This window comes from Phyllostomus hastatus, unplaced genomic scaffold (genome assembly GCF_019186645.2).
Source record: "Phyllostomus hastatus isolate PE091 unplaced genomic scaffold, TTU_PhHast_1.1 phas_scaffold_317, whole genome shotgun sequence".
Taxonomy (NCBI): domain Eukaryota; kingdom Metazoa; phylum Chordata; class Mammalia; order Chiroptera; family Phyllostomidae; genus Phyllostomus; species Phyllostomus hastatus.
Window position 1 is genome coordinate 26887280 of NW_025334023.1, and position 18386 is coordinate 26905665.

The following is an 18386-nucleotide window of genomic DNA, read 5'->3' on the forward strand; positions in this document are numbered from 1 at the left end:
AATGCCATTTATAAAGTGTTTCTGTTTACCACAAATACAACAGTAGATGAGGGATAGCCTAGGGAAAATCTGAGATTTCTCTTCAGAGATGAATTTCTATAGTTTAATGTTTACAAGTTTTCCACATTATCTTAAACTAATCCACATTGTCAGTGTACTAATAACTTACAGTTAGTTTACTTTTTTAAAGATTGTGTTTATTTATTTTTAGAGAGATGGGACAGGAGGGAGAGAAACATCAGTGTGCAAGAGATACCTCCACTGGTTGCCTTTCACATGCCCCTAAGTGGGGACCTGGACTGCAAACCAGACATGTGCCCTAAGTGGGGGGTATCAAACCATCAACTCTTCATTTCACAAGCCAGCACTCAGTCCACTGAGCCACACCAGCCAGGGCTAGTTTACTTAAGTAGATACTTCTTTTCCTGTTCATGAAACAAAAAATAATAATAAGTACATGGCAAGTACCTGATATATATAGTAAGTAGTCAACAAATGCCAATCTCCTTGTGTGTAATAAAGTTAGTAAGAGTTTCAATAAAATATTTCTTAAGTTGAGTAGCCTAGACTCTTAATCTTTCTTGCCATTATTAAGCACTCCTATTAGTCCATGCTAGTGATCCAAAGAAAAGTTAAAACTTATGAGAAAGGAATACTTATTGTGAGGCTTTTCATTAAATAGCAAACATAAAAGATAGTAAAGGTATTACTAGTTTATCAGGTTTTTCAGATGAATTATAATAATTGCACTTGTTTTTTTAAGTCTGTCTTCACTGTCCAATTAAGAGTTAGTTTTTATTATGCTATAATTTTTATTAACTAATGTTTATTAAATATTGAGTATATTTAATATTAATTAAAATACTAAGAAAATATTGTTCTTTGCATGGAGGGAGCTAGTATTTCATTTAATTTGAAAAATGTTTATTTTTGAGAGAAGATAGTAAAAAAAGGCTGTTCATTCCTTTTTATTGCTATAAATCAGGAAAATAATTATGAAGACTAATCTAAAAAAGTGAGTTAAGAGAATGTTCTTGAAATCAAATTAACATGCATTGGGACTTCCCATCAAGATGGCGGCATAGGTAAATGCTGTACTCATCTCCTCCCACAAACACATCAAAACTAAAATAAACTACAGAATAGCTATCATTCAGAACCTCCTGAAATCTGGCTGAATGGAAGTCATGTAACTAGGGATTTAAAGAAGAAACCACATCAAGATTCTGGCAGGAGGGGTGGAGATACAAAATGGTCTGGTCCAACACCCAAGTGTGGCAGATAAAAATCAGGAGGAATACCTTGGCTGCTGAAGTCCCCCTGAGGAGTGCAGGATCCCAGTCCCCTCACACCAGGGCCCCCAGTCGAGTTGCAGTGCCAGGAAGAGAAACCCTCATAACTTCTGACTTTAGAAACCAGCACGAATTGAGGGTGGGGGAGAGGAAGGACATATAGAGGCCCAGGCAGTTCCTCTTAAAGGGCCATGGACTTACTCAGAATCAATTGCTCTGAGTTCTAACACAGGGACATATGGGGAGGAGCTGAATGGTCTGGTATTAGGGCAAGAGCTGGGGGGTGCATCTTTCTCCCAGATAGAAGTGCTCTCAGAGGCCGTTGTTTCTTTTCTAAGCCCCCCCCCCCCCCAGAGCCAGCAGGCAGGTGACATAATTTAGTCTCCATCACCCTGGCTCACATTGTTTGCCCTGGTGATTCACTGGGACTCCACCCCAATCAGCTTTTAGCCTACCCCATGTTTTAGATGACTTTTCTCTCATCCAAGTACTAACCAGGACTGACCGTGCTTAGCTTCCAAGATCAGATGAGATCAGGCGCGTTCAGGGTGATATGGCCATAGATAGGACTTTGCTATATGAATGGCCTGTTGTCTTAGGTCACATTTTGGATTTTCCTAAAATCTCTCAAACAAGCAGCATCTGGCCTCAGTGAATCCCATAACTCTTGCTAAGTGGCCCTAAGCCCGACACTAGCAGCAGCTGGACTTGGTTCACAGCTTGGCCTTGCCTGAACATCTCCAAGCCCAGCACCCGTAGCAGCCATATACAGACTGTTTTGTAACTCATGCCAGGTGGCCTCAGGCAGAACACAGGTAGCATCTGACCTTGGTCTGTACCTCCCAGGAGGGCTCAGAACTAGCCCACCCAGTGGACAGCTTCAGACCTCATGGAAGCATCATCACTTAATAACCTTCATAAGTGACACACTCAAGAGGCGGACTCAGTGGGCACCAGAGCCCCGCTGATATAAGTCCTGCTCTGTGGAGTGAGCTCCTGCACAGCTGATTCTCCACTGTAGTCAGATGTCAGTGGTTGGTGGTTGCAGCCAGTCCTTGGCAGCTGATCAACCTGGGGGAAAATCCCTCCCATTGATGTGCCAATATCAATCAAGGCTCAACTACAAGAGAGGGTATACACACCCCACACAGGAGGTGCACTTTGAATGCCAAGCTTTGGTGACTGGGGAGGCTGTGCCACTGGACCCTACAGAACACCTAATATATTAGGCCACTCTACCAATCCTGGGAGACGTAGTAGCTGTAATATCAATACATAGAACTAAACATAGTGATGCTGCCAAATGAGGAGACAAACATCCCAAATGGAAGAACAGAACAAAACTTGAGAAAAAAAAATAAACAAAATGGAGACAAGCAATCTACTAGATGCAGATTTCAAGAACACTGGTAATTAGAATGCTCAGTGAATTTAGTGAGAACCTCAACAGCATAAAAAAGAACCAGTCAGAAATGAAGAATAATTTACAGGGAATTGGCAGTATAGTAGATGAAGCCGAGAATCAAATTAGTGATTTGGAATATAAGGAAGCAAAAAACAACCAATCAAAACAGCAAAAGAAAAAATTTTTAAAAATGAGGATAGTGTCAGGAGCCTCTGGGACAACTTCAAGCGTACCAATATTCACATCATGGGGGTGCCTAAAGGAAAAGAGAGCAAGAAATTGGAAACCTATTTGAAAAAAACAAAGATAGAGAACTTCCCTAACTTGGGGAAGGAAATAAACATTTAAGTCCAGGAAGTACAGAGAGTCCCAAACATGAACCCAAAGAGGTCCACATCAAGACACATCATAATTAAAATGCCAAATGTTAAACACAAAGAGGGAATCTTAAAAGCAGCAAGAGAAAAGCAGTTAGTTACCTACCAGGGGGCTTCTGTAAGACCATCAGTTGATTTCTCAACAGAAACTTTGCAGGCCAGAAGGGATTGGCAAGAAATATTCACGGCGATAAAGGAAAGCAGGGACCTACAACCAAGATTACTTTCTTTATCCAGCAAAGTGATCATTTAGATTTGAAGGGCAGGTAAAGAGCTTCCCAGACAAGAAAAAGGTAAAGGAGTTCATCACTGTCAAACCAGTATTATATGAAATGTTAAAGGGTTTTGAAGAAGAAGGAGAAGAGATTAAAAATATGAACAATAAAATGGCAATAAATACTTATCTATCAACAACTGAATCTAAAAATAATAAATGAACTAGCTGAACAGAACAGACTTACAGATACAAGGAACACTTTGACAGTTGTCAGATGGGAAGTAGGGGAAGGGTATGGGTAAAAAGGGTGAAGGGATTAAGAAGCACAAATTGGTTGTTACAGAATAGTGATGGGGATGTAAAGTACAGCATAGGGAATATAGGCAATAATATTCTAATAACTATGTATGGGACCATGCTGGGTACAAGATTTGTTGGAATGCTATGTTATGTAATGTCTAATCACTGGGGTATATGCCTGATATTAATATAATTATGTGAACTATAATTGAAAAATTAAAAAATGATTTAAAATTTAAAAAAATTAAGTTTGTATGATAAGGTTAAAAAGTCCACTTACCACCCTGGCTGTGTGGCGCAGTTGTTGGAGCATCATTCCATGCACAAAAAGGTTGCCAGTTTGATTCCCAGTCAGGGCACATGCATAGGTTGCTAGTTTGATTCCCAGTTGGGGTGCATGAGGGAGGCTACTGACCAGTGTTTCTCTCTTGCATCAGTGTTTCTCTCTTTCTTCTTTTCTCTCTCTAAAAATCAGTGGAAACATGTCTTTGAGAGAGAATTAAAATATCAGTTTATCATCTATATCTGAATTGGAAGTTCCTATGTATAAATTAGCTTGCCCATTACAAGTCAGGTTACATATTTTTTAAAAAATAGAAAAAATTAACATGCATTGGGTTTTTACAATTTCTCAGTGGTAAACATTTAATATTATCAAGCATGAAGAAGTTAGCAGTGTTAAGATATTATTGTAGTCTTCTGGTCTTCCTTAATACCACCTTGATAGTATTTAATTCATAATCTCATCAGCATTTGTTTACTCCATATGTTGTATATCTCTTATTTTCATGTGCACAGAAAAGGCACATATCCTAGGTGTAAAACTCGATAAATTTTCTGAAACAGACCTTCCTTGTTTAACCAGCAGCAAGTCAACTAAGAATAATAGTGGCTCCCAAAAGTCCACTTTCATCCCTGCTGTGTTCTTTTTCCAGTGCCTCTCCCTGTATGCTTCTTACTAAACTAAAAATGAACTAATTTTCCCTGTGAATACATCCAGATGAAACACCATCTGATTTTAACCAGATCTGTCTTAACATTCAACTCAAAGTGATCTTTACCTGCATCTCTTCCCTTTCTCTACATTTCACTTCATCCCCAGAGATCAAAGCTTAAGCTTTATACTCACAGGCCTGTGCCATCTTCCTTTTCTCAGTGACCTACTATTATTAGGTTATTGCAGTTTAGTCACTTTTTTGACTGAGTAACTACAGTTAAATGTTAAGGTGACCAGTATTTGGTAATGATGTTGTATTCAAAACTTTAGCAGTAGATATTTTATATGAATTGAAGCCAGGTAATCCATATTGTCACTTCAGAAATCCATGGAAAAGCTAAAAAGTGTAGGAAAATGGAGGTGTTTTATTCTAACTTTGTATAGTTTTCTTAATACTCGATTGCTTTTTATTGTCCTTAGATTTTGAGGATGACATGATTATAACATCTGATGTCTCCCGATATATTGAAGACCCCAGTTTTGGATATGAGGACTTTGCCAGACGAGGAGAAGAGCATTTGCCAACATTCCGAGCTCAGGTATGATATGTCTTTATTTCAGAGAAACTAGAGAATAAATACTGTTATTTAAATTGTGAAATGTTGAAATGTAAATAAATTGGCTTCTAAAGAAATTAGTAGATAATTTTGATAGAGTCTGTGAATCTTTTTATTTAATCTAGTTTTCAGCCTAATGTATATAATTTGATGTCCCAATAGATGCATTATTATTTCAATGTTTTCCCCAGTTAGAAGGCAAAAGGAAACTGCTCTACTCAGTTACTTGCTTTTTGACATTGTAGTTGGATAATATTCATACCATTTTGTGGGGAGGAGCATAGCAGGGAAGAAATCAAGGGATGTATCACATTTATTATTAAAAGACATTTTATAATAAGATCATAAACCACTAATTAATGGCATAAGAGTTATTCCTTCCCCATTCTTAGCAAAATATAGTAACGATAATGATGTGGCCCCTACAGAGAGTATAAACTTGAATTAATACAAACTCCTTTGTATCTCTTCTAGATGATCTAACTGTCCATGTTACTGAATAGGTTTGGTCACATAGGAATAGTCCAAGATCTTCTGGAGTCCTTCAGATTAGGGTGTAGTTTTTCATAGTATTGTACTGGATCACAGGAAGTAGCCAGTTTGTGACTGACATGCTAAACCCTGGACCCACTGAGAAAACAACATGACACTCTAACCTACAAAGGGATGTGAAGGCTTCTTAGTAAAGCTACAAACTTAGAAATAAATTTGAAATATCTTCACTTTACTTACTTAAGTAGTTATAGTTAATAAAAACCTAGAGTTTGTTTAAATGAAGAATATCCATTTTTTAATTGTATACATTTTATTCTTTTAGGACTATACCTGGGAAAATCATGGGTTCTCCCTGGTGAACAGACTTTATTCTGACATTGGACATCTTCTTGATGAAAAGTTTCGCATGGTCTACAGTCTCACCTATAACACTATGGCCACCCACGAGGATGCTGACACAACCATGCTGCACAGAGCTTTATTTAACTATGTTCACTGTATGTTTGGAATCAGGTATGTTCATTGTGGAGACAGTTTTATACATTTCTAAAGGAAAATTCTGACATGAATCTTCTATCCTGTAGGAGTATATAGTCCTGGTGAGAAAATATTAATGTAGGTTTCTGATTTTTAAAAAATTAATTTCACTTTATAGGAAAGCATTTGTCTATGATTAACTATTGTAATCTTAACATGCATATATAAATATAGTCATATAACAATTTACTAGTGAGGGGGAAAAATCAGGAATCATTGAAAATAGGATAGCAGACTCAGTTTGAGAATCCTTCCTGGAAGAATTAGCAGTTAAATACCATATGTGGTATTTCTTTAGATCACTTTAATAAATGCTGGTTAGTTAGTTTTAAAGGAATGGTAATTAGGGTATAAATAAAACTAGTGTAGATTCTGCCCTCATAAAGCTTCGTAAGTCCACATAACCCTGAAACAAAACTATCAGTCAGTGTAAATTAATAGCCTCTACATTTTAAAAATTACCATTGAGTGGATGGAGATGAACAAGGGTATAAGAAGAACAAATGGTAATGTGAAAAAATATAATAAAAAATAAATTAAAAAAATAAAAGTAAAAATTAGTATTGAGAAGACAGTGAATAAATGAGATTGAGTGGTCTAATCAGGAAAGCTTTTTTCTTTCTCGGTATGGAGAATGTGCCTCTGTGAGCTGGTTTTTGGAGTCTTTTATGGAGATACATTTGCAGAAAGTCTCCAGTTATGAATGCATGCACTTTGACTCTGTGCTGTATCCTTTCTGATAAAGTATCAGAAAGTCTTTGTGAAGTGGAATTAGAATTTAATTGTTAAGCAAAGTAGTTTTATAATTTTAGCTAAGAAAAAACAAATTTCACCCTGGCTGGCATAGCTCAGTGGATTGAGCACGGGCTGCGAACCAAAGCATCACAGGCAGGCCACGGCCCCCAGCAACTGCACATAGATGTTTCTCTCTCTCTCTCTCTTTCTCCCTCCCTTCCCTCTCTAAAAATAAATAAATAAAATCTTAAAAAAAAAAAGAAAAAACAAATTTCCTGAAATACCAACATTCTACCTAAAAGACACTATTATGATGGTAAATAATAACTGCCATTTACCATCCTAGTCAGTAAGTTGTCACAGAAAGAATCATCACATTTTAAAACAGATATTATATATATCTAATTAAAAAGAATAAATACCAATAGAATTTAATTCAATTGTGATAAATGTTTATTATATTCATGATAATAAATAACAAATGCTATGCTGATTATATTTATCCATGGGATGGTACCAAATACAGTTTATATAAAATCCTTGAGACACTGTTTTAACTGTGTTATGTTGGGTTAAAAATTAACTGAAAATGCAGAAATTCCCCCCCCCCCCCCACACACACACACACTGCATTTACCCTCCTATCTGCCTCTGTGCGCATTTACTCTGGCCTCTCTTGCTTGTTGTGGATGAACTGTCAGTGCTCCTATGCACTTGGGCACAAAGCCCCATCTTCTCTCATCTTCAAAGATCCTCATTCTAGCAATCTCCTTTTTCTGTGTGATCACCTTTACAAATCTCTTTGTTGGATCTTTCTCATCAGTATATAAACTTGCTGTTATTTCTCTCATCTTAAAAACTTTTTTTTTCTTCATTCTGCTTGTCCCTCTGGCTTTTGCCTCACTTTTCTGCTCCTGTGCACAGCCAATCTCTTTGAAAACACTTTATATATTTACCATCAGCATTTTTTCATCTCTCATTCTCTCTTGAACCTGATTCCAGATCAGGCTTTTACTCCTCCTTCTCTAACAAAACTGGTCTCATTGAGGTTGCCAGTGGCCTCTGTGTTGCTAATTCTGGTGGTTGCTTTCCAGTTATCATCTTATTTGAGTCAGCAGCACTGGACACAGTTCATTACTCCTTTCTTGAAACAGTTGACTCCTACTAGGGCTTTATATTTGCTCCTTCAGGTATTTCTCAGATGTCAGCCTCTCAGAGAGAAGCCTTCCTGCCGGCCTATCTAAAAATCACAGCTCCTCTCCTAGCCACCAGTTTCATTTTATCTCAGTAGCAGTTATCACCATCTGACATACTATTCTTTTATCTTTTTAATTTTTCTTTTTGTCTCCAGTAGAATTTAAATTCCCCAAGGCCAGGGATTTTTGTCTATTTTGTTCATTTGTCTACTACCAGTGCTTTTTTAAAAGAATGGAAAATACATGGCACATAATAGACATTCAATAAATATTTTTAGATGAATTAATTAATGAGTTTTTGGTGTTTAATTCCTAGACAGTAAACGTCTCTGGTATAACTTTATAAGTCAGAAATTTCCGTTTTCTCATTATCGAACTGTTTTCATATTACTCACAGGTATGATGACTATGACTATGGAGAAGTTAATCAGTTACTTGAACGAAGCCTGAAGGTTTACATTAAGACAGTGGCCTGCTATCCTGAGAGAACTACCAAGCGCATGTATGACAGCTATTGGCGTCAGTTCAAACACTCAGAAAAGGTGTGTTTCATGACTAACAGTATACCATGGGTAGATTGTTCAATATAAGAAGTAATGATTATGAAAAACTATGCATGAAAATATTAAGAAATTAGTGCCATTAAAATAAATGGAAGTAGCATCATCCAGCCATCTTTTTAAAAATTTTTTTAAATTTAGGTTTATTGAGTATTAAGTAAATTTTGGTTGTGTATTTTGTCTAATGTGGTATATAAAGTTTAGCCTTCACTAAACTTTGGCCTTTAAAGGACTCACGGGCATGAACAACAGTGTGGTGATTGCTGGGAGGAGGGGGGTGTCGGGATACTAAATGGTAGTGGGAAAAAAACTAAAGAAAAAGAACATTTGAATCTGAATGTTGATATTTTTAAAGTACATTTGGAAAACCATCTATCATTCTAACTATTAAAAAATCAAACCTACTGAGATGTTATGTTGAGTGTAATTGTGTCTTGGCCTAGAAGGCCTATCCACTTAGAGATTTTTTTTAACTGTAGCCTTTCAAGTTAACTTGATAGAACAATATTTCCTCATTCTAATTTGATAATTTAATATTTTGACAATATAATGCAGGACCTTTGAGTCAAATATATGATATAAAAATATTTCTTTGGATATAGGGGAATCATTATTTAAGAATTAATAAATATTAAGGATCTTTACTAACATTACAAGAACTGGCCTTAAACCTGAGTCTATTGACCTTTAAGTCTAAGAATCTTCCATTTATTCCACTGTTATCAAGCTTAAGAGTGAAAAACTTTTTAGGGTCTTAATACTGTATGTAACTATACGCGACCTTGACATAAAATGTTATGGCCTCATACCTGGCAGAGTTTTTTGAAAAGTCTCAGAGCCAATCACAGTTAGTAAATATCCATTTTATCCCAGCTCTCCCCTTGATGGATCTTTATGGACTCTTTACATGTTTGCAGTAGATTTTCTTCCTTCACTATTTTTATCTAGAAATTTTCTTCATTCATCAAGAGATTCATATCTAACAATATACCAACCTATAGAAAGTAACCAAAATAACTGAAATCTAATATCACATTTTATGTAATACATTTTGAAAATATATGAGTTAACCTATCAACTGAGAAATAGTATCCCCCCAAAAGTTAAGTACTTTTTTACAGATATTTTTAAAAGACTCTAGGGAAGCTATGCATATCTAATGAGTACCAGACACTAATTACAAATTACTGAAAGCTTCACATGTTCACTTTAGTATCCTTTCAATTAAATAGTAAAAAATGTTTTTAAAGTTTTCCAAGGAATAAGAATAGGCTATAAAAATGCAGGGTGGATTTTTAGCCATATAACATTTTACAACTGGAAGAGAAAGTATTAATATAATTTTTAGAAAAGTTGTAATGTATAAAAATTAGTTTCATTTTATAACCCAAAAGATTGATTGGCTCTATATAACATATATGCTAATAAAATTATTGGAATTGTTAAGACTTTAGGGCAGAGGTGTCAAACTCATTTTCACCGGGGGCCACATCGACCTCACAGTTGCTTTCAAAGGGCCGAATGTAATTTTAGGACTGTATAAATGTAACTGCTCCTTAACTAGAGGCAAGGCACTGCCGCAGGGTAGAAACAAGGTGCCAGGCTGGATTAAACAAGGTGGAGGGCCAGATTTGGCCAACAGACCTTGTGTTTGCCACCTGTGCTTGGGGGTTCTTTACCACTTATGAGAGCTGCTTTTTATAAACAGTTTTTCTCGGCATGTTACATCATGTACAAGCATGACTCTGCCTCCCTAGGGGCAGAGTTTGCCCCAGAGACACATGTTCGTGCATGTGTCTTCATACACAAGAAGAAAAACCTATGTAAAGGCCTGCTATATGAATAAAATATAAAAATTTTCAGTTTTTTATAACGGTCATTAAATTGATAGCATTTTCATTTTTAGGTTCACGTCAACTTACTTTTAATGGAAGCACGGATGCAAGCTGAACTTCTCTATGCTCTTCGTGCTATCACTCGGCATTTGACCTGAAGCAACATCCAGGGAAAATGTCGTATATGTGTAAAGACCTTTTCACATGGGATATACATCAGAAGCTGTTCGTGATGTGGCATCAAAAATTATTCACTTCTCTGTGTCAAAGTTTAGCCGTTTTTTGGGGGCGGCTGTAATGTGCAATGGTGTGTTTTCTTTTTCTTGATGCTTAACATTACTAACAATTGCAAAAATAATACTGAGGAGCACTACTTTGCATTGTTTATAGTTGGATTTTTGGAAACTGATCATAAATCATGAACCTGGTTTGTTAATGCTTAACTTCAGCGCTTTGGGGTTTGTGTGTTTATGTATTTCCCTCCCCCCCCTTTTTTTGGTTAAATAAGGAAAAGCGCTTAAAATCTGCTCAAGCGATTGTTGATTCAGATATTAGAATTTAGCAAAGAATAACCTCCTCTGGCCATTCTCAACTTTTCATGTTGTGTCCTAAATCTGGTAGAGGAAAAGCATGCGCTGTTGAACTAAGCTGCTCACAGGACACATACCTGTGTCCCCAGGAGATTATTTGTCAGGCACTGTTTGGGGTTTTTTTTGTTATTGTTTGTTTGTTTTTTGTTTTTTTTTTTTACTGCTATTGGCGATAACGTGAAATGTGATACAGCCATTGTCCATAATTTAATGTGAAATTAATCATGATGAATTCTATAGCATGCTACTGAAATGCCAAATTCAGCTATTTTCTTTCTATTCTGAAACAGAAGTTTCAGTTTTCCATGTCAGATGTATATATTAAAAGTGGAATTATGCACAATCCTTTCTATCACTGACAGTAATCCTCAGTCATCTTAAATGATCAGTGCTCACAGTGCTGCTTCCAGTTCATTTAACATATAAACTTGTACCCACCCACAGGAGGCTGACCAAAAATTTTATTTGCACATTTTTCTTTTCTCATAGTGTTTTCTATATTGCAGTAAGCAGAAGAAGGTTGATATGCCTATATTTTTTCCTGTTAGGCTTTTAGGACTTATTTTCCATGATTTTTCTTATAATAGGTTAAACAGTTTATTATTCAAAGGTAAAAATTGTGTTTCTATGCATTAATGTGAATGAACAACAACAACAAAAAGAGTGCAATATGTTAAAAAAATATGTATACTCAACTAAACTTTACCCCTATTAGTCACTGCAGAAGTGTCCTTTAAAACAGCCATAAAGAAATTTGGTTCAGATTTCTTTATTGCACAAGGCTTTTGCCTTACTGGGGTTGAACAATGTTCCTTTCATAATGCCAAAGCATCCCCTTCCCCAGAAAAATCTCTTTGGATAACTGGTTAAAAAAGATTGTCAAGTGTTAGGGGAAGAATATAAGCATCCAAAAAGTCACATTTTTGCATTGGTTTATGTTGCTTGATCAGACTATCTTCACAGAGCACAACATTATGTGTTTATAGCTTTAATTTGTTTTCTGTTAACGAACCAGTGAAGTGCCTAAAGAGATGCTTACAACTATCCAGTAGGACACGACTGCACAGCTTAAACACTTTTTGGTTAATTAACGTTGACTTAAATTGTATACCAACATACTGATTTTTTAAAACAGGTCCATTTTTTCCATAGCAAATAATATAGTTAAATTTTTTGTTAGAGGTCCCACAAAGATTTTAGATTTACTTACTTGTAATGTAGGACTTAACATTTTTTTTTTCTCTTGTGAAAGAATAGTGGACTAGTGTTTTGTGAAGTAATTTCCCCCCTTCCATTTATCTTCCTTTTCTGGTACTATAAGTAGGTTGCTTTCTTTGTTATCTTGTTCCAGATAAGAAAATAGAGAGATGACTATAAGCCTATTAACATAAGGAAGTTCTGCGTTTTTTAGATTCTAGGATCTTCTTTGGAAACTTCCACATGAGGAAAAAATTACTGATTTTTTAAAGACAGGGTAGTTTATTTAAAGAGTTTAGTCAAAGAACTTATGCCAGGTTTCTTCTGTTTTGTTTATTGATATACCATATGTTGGTTTTATTCAATATCACATTACATAGATATGTTTTACAAAGAAAATATATAAGAGAATGGCAAAACCTGGATGACAACATAAATGTCCATTTAACTTCCATAACTTTAGAACTTTCAAGTTGAGGATATCTTTTATTCTTGACATTTGTTTTTTTAATAGAATTCTTTCAGTTAACAGCCCTCTATTTTTGTGCCGGTGACCTGTGTTACAGGATGAAAATGACTTTTATATATTGAAAAGGAGGAGAAGTTCTTAGAGAACACCCACATGAGCTTTAGACCAAAAGGGGAAACAATGTTTAAGTAACTAAAATGGCCACTTAGTTTTTGTTTTTCTCATGTTTTTCCTCAGAAATGTAAGTAATTAGAATTTGAGTTATGGAAATATTAGTGCCTTTACTAGATCTTTTTCCTAGCAAAGTTTCTTTTCAACTTAACATTGATCTATCTCATCAGTAATCAGGAAAATCAGTTGACTTGGGAACTATAAACAGAAACAAAACAATTTATTTATGAACCTCAGTGAACCAGCCTAGAAAAATTGACTTCTGGGGGTGCCTGAGCACCTACTCAGATGCAGCATGCACAGCATTCCAGGTTGTGAATACCATGTTACAACGAGTTTGCTGTGAACTTTATCTAATGCAAACTTGAAATTCTGATGCGGTTTTCCAGGGTGGTATTTTTTCAGAGTATGAATTTACTATGTAGTAATTTATAGCATAGCTTTTTATATTAAAATGTGATATTTTTAAAAGAGCTATTTGGTTCAATTGGTGAAACGATGTGATTATACGAGATGCTGGCCTACACCTTGGGCTGGCATTGTGCCAAACTTAAATGTGCAAGTGTACGTGAAAAAAGCACATGTGAATGTGAATTCTCTAACTCCGTTGCTCATTATGTTAAAATTAGTCTAGTCATCCACTGATGTATGTGCTTGATCGATGTCTATTTACTTTCAGATTTCAGGTTTTCCAGCTCTAATTGTAATTCTTAATTTTTTAGATCTCCTTAAGAAATACCTAAATACTGTCCCATCTGAAAGTAAATCTGTTCTTTAACCTGATCCCTTGACTCTAGGAGTGGGCCTGATAGTGGCCTCGTTGGATGTCAGATTAGGCCTCCTCAGGTGAACTCGTGACATTTAGAGGAAAAAAGGCTTTTGAGACGGGACTGCTCATTACCTTACTCACTTTTTTGAACTAAGTATATTGTCTCAGTCTCAGGAAGAATTTTGTTCCATTTGGGGTACTTTTTAGAAAAAAAAGATGGCCTTTAATGATGGCTTTAAATCCCAATAATGGCCAAGTTTCACAGGCTGTTTTAGAACAGAGACTCGGTGTAAGCTTTTTATCAATATCCTATTCGAACCAGAATCCCTATCTTATTGTGTTAAGTATAGTCTCCTAACATTTTTCAATGCTTCTAAAAGCTAATTAACATTATTCTAGAGCAACTTTTTCCTTCCTGCCTTATAGAGTTATTTTTAATCCAAAATCATAGGGTTTTTTTCATGCTGTAGCAAAATAAAATTATCAGCAAACAAAGATCTGTACTTAAAAATAGTTCACCCACTGTAGTGCAGACTGCATGCATATTGATGGTAACATTCTCTTAAACTCTAAGGACAAGTCATCAAGGAAAAAATAAATTTCAGTGCATGTTTTAAAAATGATTTGCACTGTACTAGTAAAATGAGGTTTTTGGTTTATGTTGTGTTTAAAGACAATTCTAAAGCATTCCTCTGGAAAGAAAGACCTTAAGCTCTTTCTCTAATAGGACTTTTTCTTTTATGCAAATAGATGGTCTTGCTGCATGGAGTAAACTTATGCAACACTAATGTTATATAAACAGTGTATGAAATTTTCTTAGTAGTATAATCCAACAGCAAACTGAAAGACACATGGCTACACCATTTAGAACAAGTTTTAAGTTAGCTAATTTGCATAATCAGAACCTCTTCTAGGTGGCCATCAGCATAAACCGTGTTTCTCTATAATCTCCCTCTGGAGACTGCAAATCAAAATAAGTAGTCTTTCCTCAAAGCAGTACTGTAACATGAATGTATTCACCTCAGTCAACAGAACTCAAATGCCCCCTTTACATGGAGCTTATTTCCATGCTAATGTGGCTTAGTTAGCAGTATCTGCTCAGGTGAGATCTAGAACAAAAATAGCAGGGGTGGAAAGGGCCATAGGCACGGAGGTATATGTCAAGGCAGAGTCTGGTGAGGAAGGAAAAGGTTTTCAAAGAACACATGAAACGTAATTCCGAGAGAGTGGCTGTCCTCAGTATTGTACACTTACTATAAAGGAACATTTCCCGTCCTAGGAGCGCCTCCCTATATTCAGCCCGCCCTTCCTGCCTGCTTTCTCTTCCTCCAAGTGCCTCAACCTCTACACGCTCCCTCTCCCCCCCTTCCCTCAGTCCATCTTGGTCTGAATGCCTTTTCACACTCCAAACCAAACATCACCAGCCACCTGCTGATAGTCACCAGCATTTACTTTTCTGAGTCACTTTTTCTCCATTCATTAAGAATATGATTTTGTCCTAACTCCCTCTAAGTCCCGCTACCATCCTGTAATATTTTGGCTCACCTTTGTTCGGAGACCCCGCCAGATATTCTGCAGCACCAGTGTAATCCTGTCCATCCCAGACTGTTCTACCCTTGCCCAGCTGCCAAAATATCTTGCTCTCCTCTACCTCATCCCCAAAGAGCCTATAAATTCAGAGTATCCAGTGTTTTCATGGATTTACTCTCTGTTGCTCAGTAATACTACTTCCATATTTTAAATAAATCAGAAGATTTTTGCCTTTTAACAAAGTAGAAATCTTTATATTTATACAGATACAGAAATTAAACTATTTCTACCATGCAGAATTTAGCATTTAACAGGATTTTAAAGTGATTGAATTGCCATTCTAACCTGGATCTGTATTAGGTAATAAATACTGGTATTAGTCCAAGTTCTTTAAAAGTAAAGTTAAAATTCCCCAGCAGTCCAGATTGATCTGTAACCTTTAATTGGAACAGGAAAGTTCTGGCATACGAATGGGTGGCGTTTTGGGCATTTGTTTTATTTGGTGGTATTTGGGGCTCAAAACACACTTTTAATAGAAGGGTATATGATAAAGGGTATTCGGGTGGTCCTATTAGATCACAGAAGCCCATATGATTATATGTTTAAAAAACCACAAAATTAGCTACATAAGGATTTGATCAAACTTTCCTAGGTTAGACTACCCTGTTCTCATGGGGTGGGGGGATGTCCTCTGGGATAGAAAGGGAGTGCGTTGACTCTGTCACCTTTATTCCCTGGCTTCAGAGGAACATCCAGACAGTATCATTGAGGAGCAGGAGACGCAGAGGAGGAGGAAGCAGGAGTTCTTCCTCTCCAGCCAGTGTGTGCTCACTCAGTGTAGTTCACAGAGGAAAACTTGTTAGGTTTCTAACATGGGGTGTGTTTATCTACAGATGGTTGTCTGACCTGAAGACAAGTGAACCACCCTGTTTGAAAGTATCAATTACTGTGATCATTGGTGGTATCTGGATGCTTTTCACTCTCATTCATGAGCAACCCAACCTGACAGCAGAGTCTAGTGATGCCTGCTCGGGCCCAGGAATGAATCAATGCCTAGTTAAGAAATAAGACAGTAATAGAAACTGAAAAAAAATGGATTTTATTAAATCATATGTAATGAAGCATTTGTTCAAGCTTTAAATTAGTCATGGTTATACCACCATGAAGTATAGAATTGAAAAAGGAAAGAATTGAAAAGGGGTAGGGAAAGGAAGAATATTAGATTCTTTGCAATGCTTGTGGAAATTTTTGAAATAATGAAATGCATACTGTAAAATAGCCTTTAGAACAAAAAACAAACATTTTGTAGCTCATTGGAGAATATTAAACCATTAGTAAGCCTAAATACGATAAATACAATCTTTTGGTTTATAAATTTGCAAAAAATCTTTTCCACCCCTCAATTTAATTTCTTAGAAGGGAATGTATAAATCTTGGTTAACTAAGTATATGCGTTATAATACTTACAAATGAGATGGACCATACATCTCTTTCCTAATGTCTTCACAAATTTTTACCTGACATCCAAATCTGATAAGGAAGGATCAAAAGGTAGGATAAAGGAAAACAGATCAGTTGAGTAGCCAAATAGTTTCCTTTGTAATGTTGAGGGTGTTTTCTCCTCTCTAAACTTTACTGGTTCTCTAAAAGAAAAGCGAAGAGTTAAATGATACCCTTGTTCATTAAGGAAAGTTATCCAAACCCTATATCTAATGCAGATAGTTCCTTTGCATTCATATATCTTGCCTGGAAAGAAAATAGTTTTCCCTTTCTCTTTCTCTTTACATTTACTCTTTTCAACCTGAGATAAGATAGACACAGAAAGCAAACCACAAGCTGGTTTGGCAACTTTGTGCTCACAGAACAGTGACATCCACATGCACAGTCTGAGCAAGGTGAAAAGGAACCCTGTCCAGTCGACTTGGAACATGGCCTTGCTGCTTGGATTAGCTCCTTCAAACCTGAAAATAACTTTTCTGGTCATGGAAGAACTGGATGTATCCTTTAGCTTATAAAATAGGATTTGAACTTGAAATCTTGTTTTTAAATCCTGATTTTGCAGGGCAGCTACATGATGAATGTACATATTAAGGCTTTGTAGCTGAATTGCACATGAAATCAGATTGCCAACTTTTTGACTTTCAATTTTAGACTTCATTTTATCCTTAAGTTGTGAGCGATATATGTAGCATGCTGTGAAATGTCTATTATAGTTCTTTAATTCATCAGTATTAATACAGAATTATCTTTTGTGTTCCTTGGTACTTTTTATTCAGTGTAATCAGAAGCTGTGATGTTTTGCCTTTGTAGTCCTGTGCTTTGTTACTGTAATTTTTTTTACGAAGCACGTGACTTTGGACTAATGTGAGGCGGATGATCTTTAAGACTGCTATATATATATATATGTCTCTTACTATATAAGGTTTTCAATTAGAATAAGCTTTTATCAGATAGATCATTGATGCAATTTAGGATTTACACAATTTTCATTGTCAGATAGCAGTCTTATATTTATAGTTTCAATTCTGAAAATAGCAAACTTGATAAACAGCCACTTTAAACTTGTTCTGGCAAACCAGACCCTGCTGTAGATGTAGTCTAAGGTAGTTAACCCATGTAAACCTTTTCAACTGCTATGCCCTCCACATGAGTCAGCAGTTAAGGAAATTATAGAAACCATGAAAGCTTTTTGTGTGTATGACTAGGTTTTATTTTTCTTATGTTGCTGATTTTACAACTCCGACTAAAGCTGACCTGAACGGATCAGTTTATGTGTATTCTAGTGCTTTAATGCCTTTGGAGGGATGGGTAATATTATTTGAACAGATGCAGAAGGAAATGTTAGTGAGTCAAGACAAACACATTTGAAATAAAGGAACTGTGTATTAACATGTTAACAATTCATAACTGCACTTTTTATGACATTTTGAAAATCTATTTATAGGTACAGAACAATGGGTTTTGTTAAACTGTATCACATTTATACTTGCAGAAATTTATTTCATTGTTAGTAGGAATTTTATTGGTTCAATAAAATTGGCAAAACTGAACCCCAATTATTTGCTTTTATATATGTACATACTTATATTTACATTGGAGTAGCATTCTTGCCGAGGTTTGTTTCTGTGTGGTTATTGAGATGTGCATTCTAAAAGAT

General features: G+C 35.9%; 1 protein-coding gene across 1 annotated transcript in view; it reads left to right on the plus strand.

Annotated features, from left to right (window-relative positions):
• The window catches only part of SESN3 (sestrin 3), a 78040-nt gene extending 60019 nt beyond the window's left edge, over window positions 1–18021 (plus strand). The window contains exons 7-10 of the mRNA XM_045817780.1: window positions 5009–5127; window positions 5963–6153; window positions 8506–8650; window positions 10575–18021. Coding sequence (XP_045673736.1) covers window positions 5009–5127; window positions 5963–6153; window positions 8506–8650; window positions 10575–10661 — 542 coding nt within the window. The 3' untranslated portion in view covers window positions 10662–18021. The remainder of the gene's footprint in view (window positions 1–5008; window positions 5128–5962; window positions 6154–8505; window positions 8651–10574) is intronic.
• The last annotated feature ends 365 nt before the right edge of the window (window positions 18022–18386 follow it).